This window comes from Myodes glareolus, chromosome 7, assembly GCF_982192425.1.
Source record: "Myodes glareolus chromosome 7, mMyoGla1.1, whole genome shotgun sequence".
Classification (NCBI taxonomy): Eukaryota; Metazoa; Chordata; class Mammalia; order Rodentia; family Cricetidae; genus Myodes; species Myodes glareolus.
In genome coordinates, this window is record NC_142032.1 from 55,906,387 (window position 1) to 55,932,176 (window position 25,790).

A 25,790-nucleotide genomic window follows, 5' to 3' on the forward strand; every position below is an offset into this window, starting at 1 on the left:
ATCAAACTGTCAGAGATCTTTGAGAAGGATAAGATTTTACTTGAGTTACTGATTAAAACATGACAGAGAACTTACTTGGTTGCCACCCAGAGCTACTCTTTTTTGGGTCCTCCATGGTCGCTGAAGGTTGCACTTGACCTTTGCTGTTTAGTGCAGGGTCTGTCAGGCCCCAGAAGACCCTATGGGCTAAGAAATCTGTAGGAAGACAGGCCTACCTTGACCTGAGCAGCTAGGCTGTCAATTCCAGTGATTCTGTCCACGTCTGGAGGTCTTCAGTTTACGTGAAAGGCAGTTTTGCCCAATGGTCAGTGTTTGGCAGTCAAAGTGAACTGCAGATGGATGTTGCTCTGCAGCTGCAGATGGAGGTTGTTCTGTGCCCATTTGTCTTTTGTCTTCTTGGAGGAAACAGAGTGCTGCTGCTAGGAGCCAACCTGTCTCTTTTCGTTATGAAAAGTTTTTTAGTAATTAAATATTTAAATATCACATTCCCCAGATCTCTGAGCAGTTGAGGGCTGTTTATATTAGGTGTAGCTGCAGTATAGAATCTGTCTGGAAGGTTGGGTCTGAGCTTGACTGTACTGGCTCTTAACAGGTAAGATTTACACTCATAAAAAGGCAGAGAGAAGAAACTGCTTGTAATATAAAGTTAATGACAGAACTGACAATGGTGGAGAACAGCTTAATATTAAATATAAGGCATTTTTGTAAGAGACTTGAAAGTACATACCAGTTTAAAATATGAGACTTTATTTTGTAGTCTGAAATGAGATGCAATGAACAATTATTATGCACAGAAACAGTGAACAGGAATTGGGCAACGTGGATGCTTTTGATGGGCCCTATCAAAGGCATGTTGCATATGTAACAGAGTTAACGAGAGGATTTTAGTGAAAACTGGGTGACAAGGCAGGGTATACTTAAGTAAAAGTGAGAGAGCTCGATCACCTGACCTGGCTCTCAGCCAAGAGGGGTAAGGTCACCCATGTAATAAAGTTAACACTGGGGAACTGGACCAGTAATACCTCAGTAAAGATGGTGGAATTTGGTCACCTGACCCCGGTTAAAATTGTGGCAGTCACATGTTGTATGAAAAAGTCACAATTTTTTGAGCTGTAAGGATTTTAAGCTTAATGAGAGGGACCTAAAGGCATGATCTGCCCTGTTGCTGAGCCGCCATGCCATACCACAAGCCACAGAGGGGAGCAAAAGGCTAGAACCGAAAAAAACTGTACCATGCCACGGCTGAAATTGAAAAGCTGGCTGGAATTTTTAAAAGCCAGGGGGCCATCCGCCATGGGCGGTTGCTATCCAGAGCCAGAATCATGAAAACCCACGCAAACAGCGGCATCCAAGGCCTATAGCAGAACGTCTTCTAGAGGTAGACGGGATGCAGATCGGCCACTCCGAATGGCATTTACAACAACGGGAGAAGAGAAAAAGGAAGGAGAAGAAATGAAAAAAAAAGATAAAGAAGCTGAGGAACCCTGGGTCCCCAGTCAAATGCACTGCACGGGAAGTGTGCAGTGCTAATGCACAGGTGGACCGACCCCCAGGATCAGTCCAAACACAATTCTGATAGAGGAAAGCAACTGTAGCAGAACGGGGAGACTCACCGATTGAAGCCTGATTGAAGCTGGTGGTGGGAGTGGAAAAAGAACCCAGTTCAGGATCCTGACCCTGAGACAGGAGCACCTATCCGAGTCACAGCACCAATTTTATACTTTAAAAATCCCCACGTCCTGGGAGAGCGGCTTGTGGTGGTCCCGCCATGCAGCAAGCGGGGGCAGGCAGGCAGAGACACGGATAGACACAACATGTAGAGTGAGATTGAAATATTTATTCAGGGGGTTATGGAGGGGTTAGGGGAAAGGAGCGTCAGAGAGGGGGGAGAGAGAGAGAGACGGGGAGATGCACGCAACCCCAAGAGGATAGTAAGAGTGCGATCCAAGATGGTGGGGAGAGGTCAGGGGTCGCCAGGAATGGGCGTGGCTTACCCCTTAAAGGGCCGAAAGCATAACAGTGGGAATAGGTTTCATTACCATAATTGTTTGATTGGAACCTCCAGCTCACCCCTGCATGGGCCAGAAAGTCCCTTCCTTCTTTCTCTATCTCCAAACCCTGCCTGCTCAGAGAGCCGCCAAATAAAGGAGAGATGTCCACATTCCTGGCGACTTCTGCAATTCTCTCCCCTGATGCCACCAGCAACCCAGATTCCCTGCCTAACTACTTAGCTTCTGACCATATTTGTGCACAAATTCAGCTGGTGGAAGACACTTTGTCACCCCTCGCCTACAACCTATAAAGTCTCCCTGCTTTTTTTGTTCAGGGATGCAGCTTCTCTGGCCTCCATCTCTGGGACTAGAAAACATACCTGGTAGTTGCTTTGTTCAAATAAACTTGTCGTTATATGACATGGGATTCCCCCTCTGTATGCTGTGAATATCATTGGTTAATAAAGGAACTGCTTTGAGCCTATAGCAGAGCTATAGGGTAACAGAGTAGGTGGGGAAAACTAAACGGAATGCTGGGAGAAAGAAGGAGGAGTCAGAGAGAAGCCATGTAGCCCCACGGGAGCCAGGCGGGACTTAACTGGTAAGACAACCACATGGTGATACACAGATTAAAGAAATGGGTTAAATTAATATGTATGAGTTAGCCAATAAGAAGCTAGAGCTAATGGGCCAAGCAGTGATTTAATTAATACGGTTTCTGTGTACTTATTTTGGGGCTAAGTGGCTGAGAACTAACTAGCGACTCTCCTTCAACAAATTGGCACGCCAGCATGGCCAACTAAATCCATATATTCCCAAATATTGTTTACATTTAAGGGGGATATACTATAGAGATTTGCATTGGTATGGCTCTTGCTTTATGCATACGAATTTAAGGTCAATTTTGTTATACTGTGTATATTGATTTTTGCTCTTGATTAAGGTATTGTGTTTGTGCAGCTCATTTAAAAATTTAATATAGGGCTGGAGAGATGGCTCAGCAGTTAAGAGCATTGCCTGCTCTTCCAAAGGTCTTGAGTTCAATTTCCAGCAACCACATGGTGGCTCACAGCCATCTGTAATGAGGTCTGGTGCCCTCTTCTGGACTACAGGCATACATGCAGACAGAATATTGTATACATAATAAATAAATAAATATTTTTTAAAAAATAAAAATGTAATATATAATTAAGAAATACAGGTTAATAGATATCATCTATTTTCTAGATATATAGAGATGTATTTCAGATAGGTGTTCTTCAAATCTTTGAAAGACCACAGAATATGGCATTTAAAATGTTTTAATGACAATGAGACATGTCTGCTCCTGGCAGCACCAATTACTTCAAAAGGAAGATGGGCACCAAAAAAGCTCCTTATGGAGTTTGCTAGCCATTTGGGCAAGAAATTGCTCTTGCCTAGATTGCTTGATGAACCCACAGAGAAATGACTGCTAAACTTGCCTGTAGGTGAGACCATCCTTCGGGGTTCCTGTTTCATAAAAGAGTCTACTAGACATTCTTCAGGACACAGAAAAAAAGTGACTGACAATAGGCAGTCAGTGCCCAGCCTGGGGTACACTTCGGGGGTGCCAGGTTGTGGGATCGACGGCCTGGGTGGTGGGGGCGGGAATGGGGGTCTGGCCCAGCTCAGGTGACCTGTGGTACTTGCGGACCCCTGCGAGTCTCGGCCGCCTATCAGCCTCGTTCTGGAGAGCCCCCTGGGAGGATTCAGGGATGCGCGGACTATCCCTGCAGGGGTAGGCAGTAAAGTGAGGTCAGTCCCTGGGAGCAGGTCAGCAGCTGGGCGTGTACACTGAGGAACCAGTTTGCACTCCAGTACTGCGGGCTCAAAGCACCTCCGGAGCCCCAGCATCCCCTCAATTTGTGGGGAAGAGATATTTTGCAAGACAGTGTATGTTAGGAGACCAGGGCTTTAGCCCTGGGCAGGGAATGGGGAGATGACTCAGCCATTAAAGGCTAGGCCAGTGTGGGTAGAGCTGCTGGCTTTTCTGCCCTTATGCAAAGGCAGTTAGCTGCTGGACATATAGTCTCATCCACTTTCCCTTGGAATACCTCCATATTTGTTATATTAAAAAAAAATCTGGTAGTTGGCGACTTGGCAGGACTTTGGGCAGGTTAAGATTATAAAATCATTACAGCCAGGATTGCCAAAACTTGTGGCTATCCCTAATGATGATTATCACGTGGTGGTGGTTGACCTCAAGGATTGCTTTTTGCTGTTCATTTACAACCTGAGGATTCACCCAAATTTGCTTTCAGTGTTCCCTCTGTTGATTTCAGAGAGCTGCACCAAAGGTATTGGTGGGTTGTGTTGCCCCCGATGGTCTGGCTTTGTGCCAGGGCAGTGGAGTGGGGGGGCAACGTCCCCAGCTATGTGTCATTCATTGGTTAAATTGTATTCTTGTTGTAGACTGGGGGGTGGGGGCGGGGGGGATGTGATTTGCATGCAGGGCTGCAGGCACTTTATGAGGAACTGCAGCGGTCTGGTTTAGTTGTTGCCCCCCGAAAAATGCAGACTGTGACTGTGTTCCCTTTTCGGTGTTTGGGCTGTTGGCTCCTACAGATTAGAGTTCGACCACAAAGGTCATTCTTAAGACTAGATCACCTCTGCACTCTTAATGACTTTTGACAGCTTTTGGGAGATTAGAAAACCCTTATTTAAAATCTTGAGAGGTGATTCGAGCCCCACATCCCCAGACTACTAACACCTGAAGGCCATCTTAGATTAGTGGAACAAGCTGTTAGCAGAAACCCATCTGAATTGTATTGATTATTGCCAGCCTTTGCTTCTGCTGGTCTTGTGCACAGTCTTGCAGCCCACTGCAGTCTCTTAGCAGGAGGGACCTATTCTCTGGGTGCACTGACCAGACCAGGAGGGACCTATTCTCTGGGTGCACCGACCAGACCAGGAGGGACCTATTCTCTGGGTGCACCGACCAGACCAGCTTATATCAGTAAAGGTTTTCGATTGTTCTGTGACAGTTATGACATCCTTCGTAAGACAGGAATACCTTACAATTCCCAGGGACAGGCCATAGTGGAACAGGCTCGTGGAACTCTCAAAGACTATATTCACAAAACAAAATAGGGGGAATATAGTAGTATAGTACACCCCGGGTATCTAGCAGTTTGAGTTTTAGTTTTGCTGAATTTTCTTTTTCTTTGGGCCAGCTGTTGGCCCAGTACTATGATTTATGATTCTACCCTTAACTGTTCTCAAGTATTCTATCTTTTGAACAGCTGTTGGGCTAATGAGATGACTACCGCTGTGGGCTATGTTCCTTGCTTGGTGCTTGTTCCAGTGAGTAATGCTGAGTCGTCCATGGCTGTGGTGGCTGCTACACCACTGAATTGCCACCCGTCGGACGACAGCTATGGCTACCACTGTTTGTAATTTTTCTCCAGGGCATTTTTCAGTTTGACCTCCTTTTATAAAAACACTTGGAGCATGCGGTTGGCTGCTCCCTGTCCTTATATTTGTGCCACGCCCACGCCAGTCCAAACCCTTGGTTTAATTATATAGAAAGAGGGAGATGTTGGGAGCTGGTGGGGGCTGCAGACCCAGACCCTGAATTTCCTGTCAACAACTTGTTTTTCTCTGCTTTGAGCACGAGACCCTGATGGCAGGGGAGTGGATTCTGGTAGGTCTGCAGCTGAAAGATCTGAGAGCTGGGGCATGGCCTAAGCCCTATATAAGCTGCCCTGAGCACAACAAAGTTGGCATTCTTGTATCAAGGGTGACCCGTGTCCCCTGTGTCTGTCTCGGTCTGTGTGTCTTTCTGTTTTTAAGTCTCCAGCCCTTTTCCTGACTTGCGGACTGACCTGTAGTGGCATGGTCGCTTCACTTCTGCCTCCTGAGTGCTGGGATTAAAACTGTGCTCCACCACTGCCCCTTCTCTTACAGAAAGCCTTGATCATGCCCATCAAAATCCCAGCAAAATTCTTCAAAGACCTCGAAAGAAAGGTACTCAACTTCATTTGGAAAAGCAAAAAACCCAGGATAGCCAAAACAATCCTGTGCAATAAAAGAACTTCTGGAGGCATCACAATCCCTGACTTCAAACTCTACTACAGAGCTACAGTACTGAAAACAGCCTGGTACTGGCATAAGAACAGACAGGAGGACCAATGGAACCGAATAGAAGATCCGAATATCAATCCACACATCTTCAAACACCTGATCTTTGATAAAGAAGCAAAAAATATCAAATGGAAAAAAGAAAGCATATTTAACAAGTGGTGCTGGCATAACTGGATATCAACATGTAGAAAAATGAAAATAGAGCCATATCTACCACCGTGCACAAAACTCAAGTCCAAATGGATCAAAGACCTCAACATAAAGCCAGCCACACTGAACCTTATAGAAGAGAAAGTTGGAAGTACACTTGAATGCATTGACACAGGGAACCACTTCCTAAATATAACCCCAGCAGCACAGACATTGAGAGAAACAATTAATAAATGGGACCTCCTGAAACTGAAAAACTTCTGTAAAGCAAAGGACACGGTCAACAAGGCAAAACGACAGTCTACAGAATTGGAAAAGATCTTCACTGACCCCATATCAGGCAGAGGTCTGATCTCCAAAATATACAAAAAACTCAAGAAATTGGACACCAAAAGATCACATAATCCAGTAAAAAAAATGGAGTACAGATCTAAACAGAGAACTCTCAACAGAGGAATCTAAAATGGCTGAAAGACACTTAAGGAAATGTTCAACATCCTTAGTCATCAGAGAAATGCAGATCAAAACAACTCTGAGATTCTATCTTACACCTGTAAGAATGGCCAAGATAAAAAACACTGATGACAGTTATATTGGAGAGGTTGTGGGGAAAAGGGAACACTTCTGCATTGCTGGTGGGAATGCAAGCTGGTACAACCCCTTTGGATGTCAGTGTGGTGATCTCTCAGAAAATTAGGAAACAACCTTCCTCAAGACCCAGTAATACCACTTTTGGGTATATATTCAAAGGATGCTCAATCTTGCCACAAGGACATGTGCTCAACTATGTTCATAGCAGCATTGTTTGTCATAGCCAGAACCTGGAAACAACCTAAATGCTCCTTGACCGAAGAATGGATAAGGAAAATGTGGTACATTTACACACAGAGTACTACACAGCAGAAAAAAATAACAACAGCTTGAATTTTGCAGGAAAATGGATGAAGCTAGAAAACATTATTTTGAGTGAGGTAACCCAGACACAGAAAGACAATTATCACATGTACTCACTCATAGGTGGTTTTTAAACATAAAGCAAAGAAAGCCAGCCTACAAACCACAATCTCAGAGTAGTAGACAATAATGAGGACACTAAGAGAGACTTACATAATCTACATGGGAAGTAGAAAGTAGAAAAAGACAAGATCTCCTGAGTAAATTGGGATTATGGGGACCTTGGGGGATGATTAAAGGGGGGAGGGGAGAGGCAGGAGGGAAGCAGAGAAAAATGTAGAGCTCAATAAATATCAATAAAATTTTAAAAAAGAGGTAACTCAAAAAAACCAGAAAGAAAAAAGAAAGAAAGCCCTGATCAAGCCCAGTCTACTGACCGTGTTCAGTTAACTTTTTTCTCTGCTCTGGACTCTTGTTAATGTCTCTGACTGTTTTCTCTCTCTCATTTCCACAGTAAAAACCTCTCCTTTAGCCGGGCAGTGGTGGTGCACCCCTTTAATCCCAGTACTCGGGAGGCAGAGGCAGGTAGATCTCTGTAAATTTGAGGCCAGCCTGGTCTACAAAGTGAGTTCCAGGACAAGCTAGGGCTGTTTACTCAGAGAAATCCTGTCTCGGAAAAAAAAGAAAAAAGAAAACCAAACAAACAAAATCTACAAAACCTTCTCCCTTAACCACGCCATGGAGCAGTCATGGTGTGAGTTTATAAAGGTTATCTTTTCTTTCCCCCATACAGGCCAGGTCAGCTGCCTGGGAGCTCTGGGTTCTTCTGTCTCCACCTTCCGTTTCTCCTCAGTGCTGGGAGTATAGCCACTCATATGCATCCCACTGTTTTGTGGATTCTGGGGATTCGTACTTGGGTCCTCCCGCTTGTGTGAAAGAGTGTCACTCATTAAGTCACACCCCATCCCCAGTCCAGCATTGGAGTCTGGGACTTCACACGCGCGCGCTCGCACAGACACACATTTTGTGTCTCTCCCTTCAGAGATAGTGGTCGCCCAGGCTGGACAAATACCGAGAGGCAAAGCCCTCTAGCAGCCAGAGCCCAGATCTAAATGCATCTCCAGGCGCTAGGGAGTTTCCACTGTCTTTCTGCTTCCTCCCCATGACCTACAGGAGTGGTGGCTTGTCAGAGGTCACAGGTGGGAAGAAACCCTTCCTGACCTTAGACACCCTATCCTCCCTGAACCTACCCCAGAACATTCCTTGAGTGAGTCTGAAGGCAGGACCCGGCTCTCCTTGGAGTGCTGGATTCTACCCACCCAAGTGCCAGACTCATGGATGCTTGGTTCTGCAACTCAGTGGGGATCTTTATTGCTGGGGCTTAGAGAGGGGTTGACAACAGACTCCTGAGGAAGTATCCATTCTCTGCCTTTAGGGCTGGCCAGGGCTGATTGCTGTTCCTGTGAAACACTATCTTCTGGGAACAGGGTAGCTGCTGGCAACGATATGGGAGGTTCAAGGGAGAAGCGCTGGGCAGAAGCCCTCTTCAGTTGTTCAAGAGCCAAGGTGTCCTGGGTGTTCTCTGCTTCCTCCCTGGTGACCCCTGCTTCCTCCTGAGTGACCTCTGCTTCCTCTTGGGTGTCCTCTGCTTTCTCCTGGGTGTCCTCTGCTTCCTCTTCAGCTGTCTCCTGGGTGAGTCTAGAGTCCTTTAGAGTGAGCAGAGTTCCCTCCAGGTCCTCGTACACTGAGGTAGCCTGAGACAAAGGGTTGCAGGGCCTGAGGTGAGTGGCTGGCTAGCAGGACTACCTTCAGCCCCAGGAGCAAAGGGGTGAGGCTGGGGGCAGGGAGGAGCCAAGGCAAAAGCTTGACTCTGGGGCTGAGGGGCTCACCAGGTTTTGCAGCTTCTCTTCAAGGGCCAGGTTGTCCTTTTGGTTAACGTTCAACGCCTCCTGAAGCCTAGGGTAAAGGACAGGCACCTGAGCCCAAGTTCTCTTCCCAGTCACCCCTCCCATACACAGACTTCCTGCATCAGCTCTGTTAGCTGGAGCCTCCTCGGGAGGCTGAACTTGCCCACATCACCATCGCAGAAGGAACTGTTCCTTTCATATAACCTGCATCAGCTGCCTTTTCTTTCTTTTTTGGTTTTTGTTTTTATCTTTTTTTGGTTGTTGTAGAGACAGGGTCTCATTATGTAGCCCTGGCTGGCCTGGAACTCACAAGACTGGATTCAAACACACAGAGAACTGCCTGCCTCAGCCTCCTGGTGCTGGGATTGAAAGGTATGGGCCACCACGCCCAGCTTTCTCATTTATTTATTTATTTACTTTAAAAAATTTATGTGCAGGGCTGGAGAGATGGCTCAGAGGTTAAAAGCACTGACTGCTCCTCCAGAGATCCTGAGTTAATTTCTCAGCAACCCACATGGTGGCTCACAACCATCTGTAATGAGATCTGGTGACCTCTTCTGACCTGCAGGCATATATGGAGGCTGAACACTGTGTACATAAATAATAAATTAAAAAATCTTTAAAAAAATTAAAAAAAAATATGTGCACTGGTGTTGAGTGTGTTACGTGCCCTGGAAGTTACGGACAATTGGGCCCAGGTCCTCTGGAAGAGCAGTCAGTAGTACTCTTAACCACTGAGCCATCCCTTAAGCCACCCAGCATTTTCTATAAGATCTATTTATTTCTACTGGGTGGTGGTGGCTCAGGCCTTTAATCCTAGCACTCAGGAGGTGGAGGCAGGTGGATCTCTGTGAGTTCCAGGATAACCAAGGCTAGAGAATGAAACCCTGTCTCAAACTCCCCCCCCCAATTTATTTTTACTTTTGCTCATTTCTAGTTTATATTATGAATGCTTTGCCTGATCCTGTGCCTGGGGCCCTCAGAGGCCAGAAGCTGTCACGACGACCCCCTGGGACTAGAGTTATATACAGTTGTGAGCGTCTGTGTGGATGCTGGAATCTACACCTGGGTTCTCTGCAATAGCAGTGTGTTCTTAACTGCTGAGCTACTCTCCAGGTCCTTCTAGTTATTTATTTATTTATTTATTTATTTATTTATTTATTTATTGACAGGGTTTCTCTGTATAACAGTTGTAGCTGCCCTGGAACTCACTTTGTAGACCAGGCTGGCCTTGAACTCACTGAGATCCACCTGCTTCTGCCTCCTAAGTGGTAGGATTAAAGGTGTGTGCCACCACTGGCCGGCAATGATTTTTGTTTCACTTTAAGTAATTAATTAATTTTGCCAGACTCTCACATCACCAGGCTAGCTTCTAGCTTACTGTAGAGACAAGGATGACCTTGAACTCTTGACCTTCTACTTCCACCCCACCTGCTGAGATTAGGGCTTGCACCACCTTGCTTAGTTTATATGATACTAGCTTCCTGAAAGGCAAAAGGTCAACCAGCTTAGCTACATCCTCAACTCTTATTTGTTATTTATTCATATCATGGTCTCATGTAGCCCAGGCTGGCCTAATATTCTTCTAGAGAGGATGTTGTTGAACCCCTGGTCTTCTTGCTTCCACCTCCAAATGCTGGGGTTGCAGTTGTGTGCTCACACCCAACTCTTCTTTAGCAAGAGGCAGGCTGCTCATCACTTGGGCTGGGCCAAGAGTCCTCTGAGGTCTCTATGGAGCAGGGCAGAAGACTGGCCATCTCTTTGAGCTGTGTCAGACTAGTTCAGGACTTTATGCCAGCAGGTTGGTTTATGGATCAGTTCTGCCTAAGAGCTCGGTGCCAGCAGCGTGTGAGTGGGAACCTGGATTGCTCAGATCCATGGTTAAAGGCAGGAAACCCTGGAGGAGAGGCATCATTTCCACCCCAGGATCTCTGTTACCAGGCAGAATTGAGCAAACCCCAGGCTCCGCTGGCTGACATCACAGAACGGAACCCTTCACAGCCAGCTACCTATATCGTTCCTTGACAGCTAAAGGTAAGAATCCTCAACATACTAGACTCCTGCCACTCAGCCAAGGCTGTGGTCACTAACCAGTGGGACAGTTCCTGATCCTGTAGGACACTTCTGCTTGGGAGGTGAGGGCCCTGCTGGCAAGGAGGTTATCTGAAGTGGGACAGAATAAAGACAAAAGAGAACACAGGCAGGGGATTCAGGGCAAGGTACCCGAAGCCACAGTACCAGCCAAAACCAGAGCTAGCTTCACAATCCTGTCCTGCAAACTTCACCCCACATGTCCCTGAAGCTCACCTCTGGCAGTCCCTCTGCAAATTCTGTATCTCCCTTGAAGCCCGCTTAGGGCCCCAGTCTTCCTGACCCAGGAACCGGTTCTCCAGTGTCTCAGTGTCCCTGGGGAGGTGAGAGCAGCCCTCAGGGCCTGAAGGCCAGTTGTTAGTTCCCAGACTGAAACCCAGCTCCATCAGTCATGTGTGGGCCTTCCTGTGGTTCAGCCCAAAGCTTAAACCTGGCACAGGTGTGAATAGATGGGGGGGTTGTCCTCCCCCTCCCCCAGGTAATACCCACCCACTCACAGAAACACACCCACGCAGGCAGCCTTACGATTCAGCATCTTTGGGCTCAGGAGTGTTCAGGAGTGTGGACAGGAATGTGACAGTGGGCTCCGATTGCAGGTCCACCCTTGGCCCCGAAGATGGCTTTGCAGAGAAGGTGCCTCGGTGACTGAAGTGACATGAGGCTTCCAACCCACAGGTCTAGTCCTCCCTCCCCTCCTGGCCCTTTCCAGCTCTCTGCTTTACAGGGATTTGGTCTCTGTGCCCCCGCCCCCGCAGCTTATGGAGAGGAAGCAGTGGAAAGGACAAGGCCAATGAGAGTTTTCTCCTAGGAGACCCGGCTGGAGAAGAACCCGAGATGGTCCAGCAGCTAAAGGCTGCAGCAAGAGGGAGGAATTTGAGGATCGGGACTACAGGTCTTGGCCCAGGCTAAGGAAGAATTTCTGTAGCCCACCTCTCTCCCTTGACTTCTGTCTTAGGATCAGCAGTAAGTGAGGGAGCTCCCAGGGCTTGCTGTCACCTCCACGCTGGGCTCCCTGGAGTCCCCAGTTTCTTCTAGCTGTGGCTCTGGCTCTGGCTTAGCAGGCTGCATTGTTGCTCTCAAGGCCTGCTTGGGATGGGCACTCAATTTGCCTGTGGGAGACTGAGGGAGACAGACCTGCTTGGTGACTCGCTTCCCCCAGAACCCCCAAGCTAGTGTTGCCAGACCATGGTCCAGCCCAGATGGTAAAGCCCTCAGCAAATACAATACAGGATGCCCAGTGTTGATGGTTAATACTGTCACCTTGACGATCTAGAATCACCTAGGAGACACAACTCCTGGTATACTGCTGAAGAAATTCCTACGTTGGGTAAATTGAGGAAGACCCATCCTAGATATGGCTGCCACCATTCCAGGGGCTTCTGGGGTCCTAGTCAGAATGAAAAACAGAAAGAGAACTGAGCACTGGCGTTCATCTGGCCCTGCAGCGTGAATGCAAAGGCCGTGACCAGACTCCTTAGACTCCTGTTGCCATGACTTCCCCACCGCGTTGGACCACATCCTCAAGCTGTGAGTCAAGATGACCCTTCCTTATTTGAGCCGTTTTTTTGTTAGGTGTCTTGTCACACGAGGAGAAAAGTGATCAATACATACAACTTTCAGTTTTTTGGAAAGTTTATTGCCACTGTGCATCTGTGCATGGTCTTCATTTGGAGGTCAGAAGATGGCTCTCAGGAGCCAGTTCTTCTACCTTTGATGTCAAGGAACAAGCCTGGGTTGTTAGCCTTATCTAACAAAGGTTTGTACCTACAGTCATCTCAGGATTCCACGGCCAGGCCATCTGCAGGGTGTAAATCCAATTACAACCCCAAAGTTGTGGCCAGTCTTAAATTGCAATGATATTTAGATGCACTACGAGTCTGCAGCATGATGGTGTAGGCAAAGGAGAGGACCCAGTGCATAGTGCTTGCTGTGTGAGCACGGGGACCTGAGTTCAGACCCCGCCCACACCTTAAGGTTAGATGTGATGCCCTGTATCTGCAGCCCTAGAACCAGGGAAGGGGTGAGAGGCGGATGGGGTCTTGTTGGCCAGTCTAGCTGAGATGGTATAGAGAAAATGTAACGGCTTAGATTTCACCAGAGGATGAGCTGGAATACTCACATCTGCACACACCAGTCTTAGCAATCACATCTTTGGTCTGCTGCTCAGGGGTGATTACAGCCCAGCTGCTGGGCAGCATCTTGGAGGGGCTGTTATACCCGAGCCACAGGCTCCTACGCTGGATGGAGCTTTTGGAAAAGAGGAACAGGGCTGGAGTGTGGCCAATTTCATATACCTTCCCTGGGAAAGAGGACTTAGCAGCCCGACCAGATCCAAGTCTTCCCTCCTGGGATAGGGAGGCTTGGGCCTTCATTCCAAGAAGCCCAAGCTCAGAGGAACAGGGATCAGTCAGTCATTAGAGGAAAGTCAGGCTGGAGGAGGAGCAGCCCTGGCATTCAGGACTCACACCAGCAGCTCTGTCTTTTTGAGCAAATAGAAAGAACACAGTTTACAAACAGGTAAAAACTATTGAAAAGTTTATTTACATTAAATCTTTCCCTTTGGGTTGCACATTAGTTCCACAAAGGCAGACAGGTTTGCAGTAATGGTAGCAATCAGCAGGGTCCAGCAGAACTAGCAAGGACAAATTCTTCAGGTGTGCTCCACCCAAAACCATCCTGGTGTAAGTGTGCTTGCTTACAGTTCTCATTCCCCACAGCTTCTCCTCCCATGAACTTGCAAAAGTCCAATGGCCTTTGAAACCGTATCTTCTACCAGAGAGGAGTGGTAGGCAGGAGACATTTCCGCAGAGAGAGACCACGAGACTCGCATTTTAATTCCCAGTAACCCCCTCGGAATGGTCTCATGTGAGAGTGTAATAGTTAAGCTCACAGCCTTCAGTGTTGCAGCTGTCTGGATCATGAGTGTAGTTCTAAGCGTAGTTGCAGAAAACCACATCCTAGAGCTGAGACTGCAGCTCATTTGAAAGAAAGAGATGTGGGTGAGGAAAGGATGATCAAAGAGAGACCAGAAACTTTGAGTTGGTGGCATCCGGAGCCCCCACCATGAAGTATGCCCACTGTGCCCTAAGCATCGGTACCTCGTTCACCAATGTGCTAACAGCAGAACACAGACACGAACAGTTCCTATGTAATAGTCATATGTGTTAAAAACAAAAACCCAACTATGACTCCTTTTGCCTTTTTCATACCCCAGACTCCATGTCCAGCTCCCCAGCCCGTGAGTTCCCTATTAGACTCTATAGAACGCCTTTACTGGTTGGTGGCCAGACTCCAAGTCACCAGAGGGCAACATGAGAGAGCACACGGCTGAACCCGTTTCTGACAGTACGGACTCAAAGCAGAAGTGGCTTCTCATCTCCAACACTGTGGAGGTGGACTGCCCAGGTTAACTAATCACAATATAACAAGGGGCCAGCAACACCTTTCTGGATAATAAGGCCAATAAAGAGGACCTTACAAGTCCTATTCTACTCAAGGGCAATATGCACGAGAGAGAGGTGAGAGCCTGGCTGGGGGTACCCCCACTTTATCTCATTCAATCAGAAGATCAAACTGTTCAGCAGCTTCAAACTCAGCATTCATGGCCATAGCCCACTCATCCAGCTCCGATTTCTGGTGGAAAGAAATGAGGGCACATGAGCGGGGAAGGCAGTCATGTCAGCCAGAGCTGATTCCTGGCCCACATACTCCCTGCCTGTACAGTGCACCTGTAGGAGAGACCCTGCCCTTTACTCACCAGGATCTCTGGCACCTTCTTCTTTCGCTTCTCTTTCACCACTGGAGGAGAGATACCAGGAAGGGTTGTGTCTGGAACCCAGGGCTTCACAGGTACTTTTGGGACTTCAGTTAACTTTGAACACACAACAGGTGAGACTCCAGGCAAGTCTTCAGGTCCCTCAAAGCCAAAGAAGGACCGGCGGCCAGGAGTGGAGGTTGAGGCAGAACTGAGGCTCTCCAGCCGACTGTATGATCGTCTGACTTTCTGGGACATTTGCAAGTCTCTGGTGTCCAGGTCTCCCTCCCCGGAGTTAGAGTCAACGTTCTGAGCGTACAGCACTGGGGTGCTGGTGGGGGTACCAGGGACACTGCAAGTCTTGAAGAGGTCTTCCTTAGTAGGGACCTTGAGAGGAGGGCTGTTTTCTTTTTCCAAGATAAAAGAGATCTGTATCGGGACAGGAGAGAGAACCCTTGTCAGCTAGGGGATTCAGGAAGGGAAAGACTGCCCAGAAGACAGTTTTGTTTCTTGTGTATTTTACGGTGTTGGGGATGGGACACAGGGCCTTGTGTATGTTAGGCAACCGCTGTGCTGAGGAGCTCTACCCCTAGTCTAGGATAGTGTCGTGTCTCCCTCCTGCCCCGCCCCTGCTAATACAGGGTTTCTCTGTGAAACAGTCCTAGCTGTCCTGGAACTCACTCTGTAGACCAGGCTGGCTTCAAACACAGAGATCCATCTGCCTCTGCCTAGCGAGTGCTGGGATTAAAGGCGTGCGCCACCACCACCCAACTCAGGACAGATTTTGAGCAATGAACACAGTCATGGAGCACATGCTCATAATGCACAAACCCTGGGGTCTACCCCATTGCTGAGAAGAGAAGCATCGTTGCTCCTGAGAAGCTGCACACATGACAAGATTCATTACATTTGCTATACTTGCTGCCACAGTCAACGTACCTGGCATAGCGCCACCATCTCCAGCTGACAGTAAGTCCCAGCATAACAATACTGGCTTGATGGCCTCCTCACTGTTTTGCCTGCATTCACGCATCCAATCTCACCCTCTATGAGTCATCGCCACATAGCTGCTAAAGAGTTTTCTAAAATGTTCACTTGACGAATAAACCTCTATACTGGTGACCTGCCCTACACCAGGGAATGTTTTGGGCACTGGGAATCTATCAGGGAAAACGAAAGCAGCATTGGCATCAGTGCCTCCACTGCAGCACTGAAAACACAAGACGGAAAACTGGGGGTGGCCATGTTTAAAAAGCAAAACAAGACGGGCAGTGGTGGTGCACACCTTTAATCCTAACACTTGGTACACTGCGATACCACCTCTGTACACATAGGCTACCATAAAGGCTTTGACCCAAGGCCAATGGAGCCACAGCAAAGCTGTTCAGCAAAAAACTTAACCTGACATGTACTTGAGGCTCATGTGTTGGTTACTATACCCCCCCACTTTCAGTTTAAACAGGTCCTCCTCAGGAAGGCTGTCCTTCACCTGGGATTCAGATTAGCCCAGACTTTCATTTGCAGCCATTCTGCTACAATACCCTTTTTACTTCTAGTACAGCAATATAGCTATCTCTATTATATAGTAACAGTTGGCCTGTGACTAGTTAACTCAGTCAGGCCACCCAGATGGGGGAAGTTTCTTGAGGATCGGGGTCACCAGCTATCTAGCTGATTGTGTCAACGCCCAAGGTACAGCAGAACCTTGCACACTGGAGGGTCACTGAACTAATGAACATGAACTTGGTACCTAGTTTTCTGGAGGCCAAGACCTAATAAAAGAACAAATCCAATGACACTCATGCACTAATACAAGGAAGGAGAGTCCCCAAGGAACATTTCAGCTGGGTGTGGTGGCACATGCCTTCAATTAGCACTTGAAAGCAGAGGCAGGCGATCTTTGTGAACTGAGACCAGTTTGGTCTAGATCGAGTTTCTGAACAGCCATAGCTACATAGAGAAAGTTAACTTGAAAACAAAGAAGTGGGACCACCGGACTATTGTATCCCCATTGTCTGCATCCACAAAGCCACTCAGATTTTATTTTTTGAGACAGAGTCTCTCTATGTAGACCCACTTTCACGGTAGTTATGTTTAGAGAGGGGAAGATATCAAATGTGTAAATGAGTATCCTATCAGATGTTGATATAGATATTTCCAGAGAAATGTGTCAGTGAATTAGTAGTCAGGAAGCTCTCTGGGAAGTGTGAGAGGGCATTTATACAGTCATATCTTAGTTGAGCCCTCACCATCTTAACTCAAGGCTCTCTCCCTTGGTCCTAGGACTCCAATGAAATCACTCACATACCTCCAGAGAAATCTTTCTGTTACATTCCAGTTTTACTCTGTCAGTACCTCAGTTAAAAGCTGGCTGGGTTGTCTTGGTAGCAGGGCACCTGCTTAGCATGTGCACTATCCCGGGATTGACCTCCAGCACCACACAACAGAATAAGAAATCTCAGCACTCAGGAGGTGAGTTCGAGGCCAGCCTGGTCTACAAGAGCTAGTTCCAGGACAGGCCCCAAAGCTACAGAGAAATCCTGTCTCAAAAAACCAAAAAGAATAACAAATCCAAACTGGGGACTATGGCTCACGTCTATAATTCCAGCACTCTGGGGCTTAGGAAGGAAGATAGCCTTGAGTACCAAGTCAACTAGACAAACACAGAAACAAAACATTGCTCAAAGAGCAAAATATCATTGGGTATACTGGTAACTGGTGCACACCTGTAATTACAGCACTCGAGGAACAGGAATTCAAAACCAGCCTTAACCACATACTAAGTTCAAGGCCAGACTTGGCTATAGGAAACACAATCTCAAAACAAAAACAAAAGGTGTTCTTGGGCAAACAACCAAAGTCTTTAAAAGTTCTGCCAAAATTACAAAAGCACATACATATAACTCATCTTTTATATTTGAACTCAGAGATACACTTGCCTCTTCCTTCAGAGTGCTGAAGTTAAAGGCTCATGCTACCACTTCCTGGCAACCAGAGCCATCTTTGCAGACTCCAAACATAACTCATTCTATAACCATTAATAAACAATGAAAGCAAAACAGATTTTTTTGTTTGTTTTTCAAGATAGTATTTTTTATGTAGTCCTGGCTGTCCTGGAACCCAAAGACCTTTAAACCTAGAGTTCTGGGTTTAAAGATGTGTGCCACCAATGCAAAATGGTTTATAGAAGACCTGTGGTTAGGGCATAACTCAGTGTTTTTTGTTTTTTGTTTTTTTTTTTTGGTTTGTTTTTTGGTTCGCCTCTGGCTGTCCTGGAACTCACCCTGTAGACCAGGTTTGCCTCGAACTCATAGAGATCCACCTGCCTCTGCTTCCCAAGTGCTGGGATTAAAGGTGTGCACCACCACTGCCTGGCTCATTTTTAGAGCATTTTCACTATTTTCTTTAAAAGTTGAATTATAGTCCAGCGGTGGTGGCCGATGCCTTTAATTCTAGCACTCGGGGGGCAGAGGCAGGCAGAACTCTTAGGGCCAAGCCTGGTCTATAGGGTGAATTCCTGGACAACCAGGGCTACAGAGAAACCCTGTCTCAAAACAAAACAAAAACAAAACAAACAAGAAAGGAGACTGAGGCAGTTGGATCTTCAAGTTTGACACCAGCCTGGTCTTTAGCAACTTCCAATTCAGGATAACAGGTTACACAGTGAGACCTAAGGTGAAAATTCATGAAGGTCGCAAGAGGCAAATTGTTCTCAGCTGCCTGGGTACAAATAGTGCTTAATATGTAGTATGTCTAACCTTCCTCTAACCTTCCTTCCTTCCTCCCTCGCTTCTTTCTTTCTTTCTTTTTTTTCGAGACAAGGTTTCTCTGTGTAGCTTTGGAGCCTGTCCTGGAACTCACTCTGTAGACCAGACTGGACTCTGCTTCCCAAGTGCTGTGATAATGGCCTGCACCGCCACCACCTGGCTGTACCCTTATTTCTAAGGTAAACTGGATCCCACACAAATAAGGAGATGGAACTGAACTCACCCTAGGACTCCTTCGAAGCGTGTGGACAGATGGGACCTGTAGGGATAACATCAACCCGTCAATCAACAGCTAAGCCCAGTTTTGACATCTCACTCCCAAATCCCTCTCTCGGTTCCTCACCTCTACTGCGTGAGCCACGATCTTCTTCAAGACGATTGGCTTTCTGACCGGAGCCGCATGAGGTGTCTGAAAAGGGGACGAGAGATTACCATAAGCTTTACATTAATTCAAAGCCCTCTTGGTCAGAACCTGAGGAATTCGAATCGTACCTTCGGCCAAATTTCAGGAAGGATGTTTGGAAGATCTGAGCCAGATTTCCGCTGGGACCTCTTAGAAGACTTAGTAAGTGGAGTCCTGACTCCTGGAAAGGAAACATGTTTAAGGATAAGCAAAACTTGGTTCGAGTTAAAATAAGACAACAATCAAACGAAACAAGATGCTTGACGAGTTCGGAAAAGCGGGCGTCTTCCAAGGGGAGCTAAGCTTCGTTCCCCAAACGACGTGGCCTTACCGTAGCTCTCGCGCGCCCTCCGCTCACCCGGCCGCTGGGCGGCCCCTCCGGACCGCGTTCGCCGCTCCGACATGTCCACGATCCGGTTCAGTCTCCGCCGCGGCTGCCAACTTACGCTCGCGCCAACCGGGAAGCTTGTGTCCGCAAACGTTCAAATTACCCGCCTAAAGAGGAAGGAAGCGGAAGTGACGCAAGAAGAAGGCCGGCCCTTGGACAACCTCTTTGTAGTCAAAGGTTTACGTCTTGCGTAAAGCCGAGGCGTGGCCTGGGAGCGCTGTGGCGTCATCAGTGTGCGCCGCACCCGGAAGAGACGTGGCAGCGGAGGGATAATCAGAGCGGCCGGAGCCGAAGGGAGCAGAGCTTCAGCTACCGGAGTGGGTCAACGCAGTCTCCGATCTTCCGCGCTTCCCACCACCCTTCGCAACTCGTCGCGACCGGTATCGCGGAGGTTCTCTGAGACCCAGAATGGGGTCTGCCTGATGGGGGCGGGGCCAAGAGGGGGTGGGGTTTTGGGGGCGGGGTTGGTGATTTTGGGGTTCTTGATGGAGAAGTCCGCCTAGGGGCTGGGTCGTGACGGAATGAGGGGTCGCCTTTAGTAAGGTCTGTATAGGGGGGCGTGGCCTTTCCCGTACTGAAGCCGTTTGGACTGGTGTGGAACGGGTCTGGGGGATTTAAAAAAAGAAACGAACTGGATTGGTGAGAACAAAGTGGCAGTCATCAGAACCTGGTTTCCTGCTAACTCAGACCGTCTCCCTAGGATCGATCATGGGACTTTGCAAGTGTCCCAAGAGGAAGGTGACAAACCTGTTTTGTTTTGAACACCGAGTCAACGTCTGCGAGCACTGTCTAGTAGCCAATCACGCCAAGGTGGGTCGTTTGGAGCAGTGGCTGAACAGGGCACTGGGTGGGAAGACAAGATGGGCTCCTTCCAAATCCATGAGGTACTCTAGCTAGATTGTAAGCTACCCAAGGACAAGGACTTGGTTATAGTTCTCTCTACTGGGCCTTCAGTAGGTATTCAGTTCATGCTCACTGGCTAAACAGAAAAACAAGGCAGGAACCTGGACACCAGTTGTGACATCTCTGTCCCACTCCAGTGCATCGTGCAGTCCTACTTGCAGTGGCTACAAGATAGTGACTACAACCCCAATTGCCGCCTGTGCAACACACCCCTGGCCAGTCGAGAGACGACCCGTCTTGTCTGCTATGGTGAGGCTTGGGCACTGGGAAGGGGTCTGGGCAGCTCCGGGATCCAGCTTGGAGACTGGTCTGCCAGCAGCCTTCTAGCAGCAAGACAGTGAGCCCCTCAAACCTGGTGGCTGGAGCCTCAGATCCCGATTCTGTTAGGTGCTTCCCTGCTTTGTAAGCCTAGGCAAGCCTTTTTCTTTCTTCCCTCGCTGGTCTGCCAGTCTTCAAGAGCTGGAGATGACTGTGAGCAAGATTCATTGTTCAGGAACGTTACTGACTCCAAGACTGAACAGAGAGGAAGCGCCTCCCATGTTACAGTTAGAGGGAGTCAGTAGCCACAACCTAGTGTAAAAGCCTCAGCTTAAGTCCTTCAAGATGCTGGTGCAGAGGGAGCAGCTTTACATGGTTTTCCTATGAAACTGTGTGTATACTCATAAAAAGGCGTACTTTCTCATGGGAGAGTTAGTGAATAATGAATGTATATGAACACATGTACCGTGATGACATGAATGTATATAAACACATGTACCGTAGAATGCATGATGACATGAATGTATGTGAACACATGTACTGTAGAATGCATGATGACATGAATGTTTATGAACACATGTACCGTAGAATGCATGGTGACATGAGGGTGATGGATTCTTAGTATCAGCTGACATGAATGTACAAATGTGTATATCTTACATGAGTGACATCCAGTGTAGGTTGAGGGAATGGTTCTTCGATTTGCTTATATTTTTATAAGTACATGTATATTTGAGCTGCTGGATATATGCATGAATCTGTGTGTGTATATCTGGAAGCTTTCCTGGAAGTATTCTTGTATGTAGTGTTTTGTTTTGTTTTGTGAGTCTGGACTCTCATGGGGCTGACCTTGACCTCTTGTTCCTCCTGCCTCCACCTCCCAAGTGCTAGGGAGCCCAAGGAGTGTGATAAGTTCAGGCCCAGAGAAGACTCTTTTTTTTTATTTATTTTATTTTTTTTTAAAGGTACCTGGAGGGACAGCCGTGGGTGCTGGGAACCGAACTCTTATATTTTTGGTTGTGAGCCTAGCCTTTAACGGCTGAGCCATCCCTCCAGGCCCAGAGAAGACTCTTGATAGGGTAGATGGCATTTTCCTCCCAGCCACACCTTCTCCTTACCAAGTCTAATCTACTGTGATTTAGTACAATGGTATTCACAAGAAGGCTGAATGAAGCCTTAGAGACCAGGGGTGAAGAGAAAAAAGAATGGCCCTGGGTATCCACACATATGCCCATTCATTCCTACAATGAGTTGGCAGGGGCAGGGTGGGGGGCATTGCTAGGCCTAGGCTAAGAGCCCAGAGTTGCCTTTATCATGCTTTTCCTTCTTATTTCATGGGTCCTAAGATCTCTTCCACTGGGCCTGCATCAACGAACGAGCTGCCCAGCTACCACGAAACACGGCTCCTGCTGGTTACCAGTGCCCCAGCTGTAATGGCCCCATCTTCCCCCCAGCCAACCTAGCTGGCCCTGTGGCTTCAGCACTGAGAGAGAAGCTGGCCACGGTCAACTGGGCCCGGGCAGGACTGGGCCTTCCTCTGGTGAGAGTCCCTCAGCCTATCTGGTCATCTGTTTGCCCTGACCCCCACCTGAGCCAGATTGGATGGGTGAGCAGCAGGAGTAGCCAGGTTGCTAACTTAGATTCCTTTCTCCAGATCGATGAGGTGGTAAGCCCAGAGCCTGAGCCCCTCAATTCCTCAGACTTCTCTGACTGGTCCAGCTTCAATGGTAAGTGGTGGCCTCCATCTGCTGTCTGGGTGGGCCTTGCCTCCCTGCTCTACTGACAGTTCTTTCTCTATCCACAGCTACCAACCCCCCTGTGCAAGAAGAGATAGACAGCACGTCTGTTGCTCCAGCTTTCTACAGCCAGGTTCCCCACCCCACTTCTTCCCCAAGCCATCCCGAGCAGCACACCGTCATACACATGGGTGGTACTGAGGCCCTGACACATGGTGAGCTGGGGAATTTCCACAGTCAAGAGAATGGAAAAGTATGGGTGATTTGTGTGGCAAGAGCCCCGTGTGGAATGGCTCTTTCTCACTCCAAGGACAGATATTACCTCCCCACAATTTCCAGGATTGTTGACTAAGGTTTTCCATCTCACCAAGTTCCACATCTATTTAGTTCCAAAGAAACACACAGAGGTCTGCATTAATTATAAACTGATTGGCCTATTAGGTCAGGCTTCTTATTAATTCTTATAACTTATATTAGTCCATAATACTTGTCTGTGTTAACCATGTGGCTTGGTACTTTTTTTGGCAAGGCAATCACATCTTGCTTGCTCTTTGTCTGGGTGACGACTGCAGACTGAAACTTCCCTCTTCCCAGAATTCTCATTGCCCCACCTATACTTCCTGCCTGGCTACTGGCCAATCAGCATTTTATTAAAAATAATACAAGTGACAGGATAAAAGACCATTGTTCCACAGCACAAGATGCTCTGTTAGGTTGGGAGGGCAGGAGAGTCTTTGTCCCACTTCCACGAGGTTGGGAGGGCAGGAGAGTCTTTGTCCCACCTCCACGCATGCCACAGGGCCAGTTTCTCTGAGCCTGTTCATGCTGGTGTTTCTATCCCTATAGCCCCAAGGAAGGTATATGACACCCGGGATGACGACCGAACAGCAGGACTCCATGGAGATTGTGATGATGACAAATACCGCCGTCGGCCTGCTCTGGGCTGGCTAGCCCAACTTCTCAGGTATATGGAGACATGCAGGATAAGTGTCAGAAAGGAAACGACCCATGATGGACAATTTGATGACAGTAGGCTTGTTCTGGGCACTGGCAGCATCCAGGGCCATGGCCATAATGAGGTCCTGACTGGCAGGCAGGCCTACCACGCATGTCCTTTCCAGGGTTGTGCCCTTTCCTCTTACAGGAGGTTTGAACTTGGGCTCTGAGACCCCTTCCTGCTGTGATGCCACCTGATTTTTATTAGTCTCCCTCATGTTCAGACTTCCAGGACAATTTGTGTGTTACTGGTTCAAGCTTCATAATAACCCCAGATGATGGCCAATGGGGAACAGGGGTGATCATTCCCACTGCACAGATAAGGAAATTAAGGCCCAAAGATAGTGGCTAAGACTTCTCTCTGTGCCAGGGCAGGGTTCTAGGGCCTCGTCTGACTTTTGCTCATTCCTCTCAGGAGCAGGGCTGGGTCCCGGAAGCGGCCACTGACTCTGCTCCAACGGGCAGGGCTCCTGCTCCTGCTGGGGCTCCTGGGCTTCCTGGCACTCCTTGCCCTTATGTCTCGCCTCGGCCGGGCTGCAGCTGACAGTGATCCCAATCTGGACCCACTCATGAACCCTCACATCCGTGTAGGTCCTTCCTGAGCCCATGCTTGTCTGGGCCAGCTTAGGGCCCGAAGTCCTGGGGAGAGAAGGTCGGGGAGGCCTGGGGGCTTTTCTCTACTCCTTTTCCTCAGTCCTGAGACACTACAATCCCCTGGACCAAGTCAGCTGGAGGCTGAGGCTGCAGGCCAGTTCTGTAGCCCTGTTGGTCGTTTTGGTCTTCACTTGCTGGTTCCTGGGTCTCCAGCCTCCTACTTAACCCTCAACAGAGCAGACAGGTGCAAATAAACAACAGACTTTATTAAAACACCTGAAGCAGCTTTTTCCATCTCCCGTCTCAGCCCTGTCCCCAATCCCCAGGCCTCAGTGGTTCTCCTCTCGGTAATTGATGGCCAGAAACTCCAGGGACATGCGGTTGAAGAACATGGCTCCATTGAGTACTGGGTGGAGGAGAGAGCCCATCAGCTCAACAGTTTTGTCCCCTCCTTGACACTTCTCAGGGTTTCAAAACTCCCCCTCCTTGTAAGCACACCTCCCCACTCACTCAGGATGATCAGAGCAAAGCAGCGAAGAAACTTGTCACTAGTCATCTCTGCATAGAGTGACCCCATGGCAGCCCAGCAGATGCTGATCACCTGGGAGACCTGGGAGAGGGGTCCAGTGGGAGAGCGACCCCTAATGTAGACACTCTCATCAGCCCCTTTGCTTTCCCCAGCCAGCCCTTGAGCTCCCTCCCCAGACCTACAATCAGGACAACCGTGTATCGGAAGCTCATGCGGTCGTAGTGGTGGCTGACACAGAAGTTGTGAACATCACTAGCAAATACACCCATGTGCAGGAAGAAGAGCATTAATGCAGCTACGGTGAGCATCATGCCTGGAGGGAAGAAGAATACGGCTATTCGATCCCGCCATCTCATCCTGGTCACGGCCTGGACTCAAATCAGGCTCAGGAACTGGAGCAAGTGGTTAGTGTCCAGAGACAGTAAAATCCTGCCATTCTAGGGTATTCTGGCAGAAACAGTAGTGTATTCCAGAGTGAGGGAGGCATTGAAGAGGACAAGGTTCTAGAACATAGCCTGATTCCAACAAACAGAAGAATGTTTCTGAGTATTATGGAGTGGCAGGCAGAATGAGCTGAACAGCTCACACCAATCTATTCTCTGTACTTCCTGGCAGCTCAGTATTCCCACAGAGGGGGACATTGTACAGGGAACAGTCAAGGACTCAGAAAGGTGGAGGAGCATGTTCTATCTCCACAACAAGGCTTTTGGCTTTGATTGTTTTGTATTGTTTTGGGTTTTGTTTTGTTTTGTTTTGAAACACAGGATTTCTTTGCATATCCCTGGCTATCCAGGATTTTGCTCTGTAGACCAGACTAGCCTCAGAGATCCTTGTGTCTTTAAATAGAGAGTGCTGTTTTAAAGGTGCGAGCCACCATGCCGAACTAGTCCACAGCAGGTTTTAGGCAGGTTAGTGTGTAGATGAGTAGCCAAAGGCTTTCCCAATGGAGGGAAGGCATTGGCCGAATCCCAAGCTTTGGCTCACTAAACTGAAACACTGGAGTTCATGTCCCTTGTCACCACAGATTTCAATGAGCAAAGACAGGAAATGAATCTAAACTGCCCATTCTTCAGAGGATATTCTGGATTGCTACAAACTGATCCACAAATCTGCCTCACCCCTCCCAGTTCTGGCTACCATATTTCATAGGGAACCAAAAACAGTAAAATGTAGTTGTCCCTCTGATTAGGTAGTTGGCCTTGTCCCTAAGTTCCACAGTGTCTGTGCTGCTTTTCTTGTCACCTGTGTCCTGTGCTTTGCCCTCCTTGTCTCTGTGCAGTGCTGGTTTGTGCCCTTCCAAGGCCTGTGTGTTTTTATAGCATGAC

The 25,790-nt window shown here is 48.1% G+C and overlaps 4 protein-coding genes and 1 long non-coding RNA gene across 10 annotated transcripts; 2 read left to right on the forward strand and 3 right to left on the reverse strand.

Moving 5' to 3' along the window:
- Positions 1-8,485: 8,485 nt before the first annotated feature.
- On the reverse strand, positions 8,486-12,256 carry LOC146893553 (uncharacterized). Its single transcript, XM_087908202.1, has 5 exons — positions 12,134-12,256; positions 11,663-11,757; positions 11,354-11,452; positions 9,029-9,095; positions 8,486-8,893 (listed from the first exon to the last, which is right to left on the reverse strand). The coding sequence occupies exons 1-5, from the start codon at positions 12,203-12,205 to the stop codon at positions 8,495-8,497; spliced, it is 732 nt and encodes a 243-aa protein (XP_087764328.1). The 5' UTR covers positions 12,206-12,256; the 3' UTR covers positions 8,486-8,494.
- LOC148121425 (uncharacterized) lies at positions 11,080-13,661 on the forward strand. The gene is made up of 3 exons (XR_015738383.1): positions 11,080-11,181; positions 11,734-12,100; positions 12,411-13,661. It is a non-coding gene; the product is annotated as an uncharacterized LOC148121425 (long non-coding RNA).
- Positions 13,656-19,555, reverse strand: LOC125415695 (sororin). The gene is made up of 6 exons (XM_085693545.2): positions 19,393-19,555; positions 19,151-19,242; positions 19,002-19,067; positions 18,882-18,917; positions 14,895-15,320; positions 13,656-14,770 (listed from the first exon to the last, which is right to left on the reverse strand). The coding sequence occupies exons 1-6, from the start codon at positions 19,463-19,465 to the stop codon at positions 14,690-14,692; spliced, it is 774 nt and encodes a 257-aa protein (XP_085549671.1). The 5' UTR covers positions 19,466-19,555; the 3' UTR covers positions 13,656-14,689.
- Positions 19,556-19,684: 129 nt separating this feature from the next.
- Zfpl1 (zinc finger protein like 1) lies at positions 19,685-24,749 on the forward strand. Of its 4 annotated transcripts, none has more exons than XM_048458156.3 (8): positions 19,685-19,840; positions 20,150-20,259; positions 20,490-20,601; positions 21,957-22,150; positions 22,265-22,337; positions 22,415-22,561; positions 23,193-23,310; positions 24,618-24,749. In XM_048458156.3, exons 2-8 carry the CDS (start codon positions 20,158-20,160, stop codon positions 24,685-24,687), a joined length of 816 nt encoding a protein of 271 aa, XP_048314113.2. In that variant the 5' UTR covers positions 19,685-19,840; positions 20,150-20,157; the 3' UTR covers positions 24,688-24,749. The 4 variants fall into 4 exon arrangements, with proteins under 4 accessions (XP_048314113.2, XP_048314112.2, XP_085549669.2 ...); XM_048458155.3 differs by lacking the exon at positions 24,618-24,749 and adding an exon at positions 23,758-24,211; XM_085693543.2 differs by lacking the exon at positions 24,618-24,749 and adding an exon at positions 23,758-24,211 and having other exon boundaries at positions 19,685-19,829.
- On the reverse strand, positions 24,182-24,821 carry Catsperh (catsper channel auxiliary subunit eta). 3 transcript variants are annotated; one of them, XM_048458159.2, is made up of 3 exons: positions 24,648-24,821; positions 24,479-24,546; positions 24,182-24,342 (listed from the first exon to the last, which is right to left on the reverse strand). In XM_048458159.2, the coding sequence occupies exons 1-3, from the start codon at positions 24,819-24,821 to the stop codon at positions 24,240-24,242; spliced, it is 345 nt and encodes a 114-aa protein (XP_048314116.1). In that variant the 3' UTR covers positions 24,182-24,239. The 3 variants fall into 3 exon arrangements, with proteins under 3 accessions (XP_048314116.1, XP_048314115.1, XP_048314114.1); XM_048458158.1 differs by having other exon boundaries at positions 24,447-24,546; XM_048458157.1 differs by having other exon boundaries at positions 24,182-24,546.
- Between the last annotated feature and the right edge of the window lie 969 nt (positions 24,822-25,790).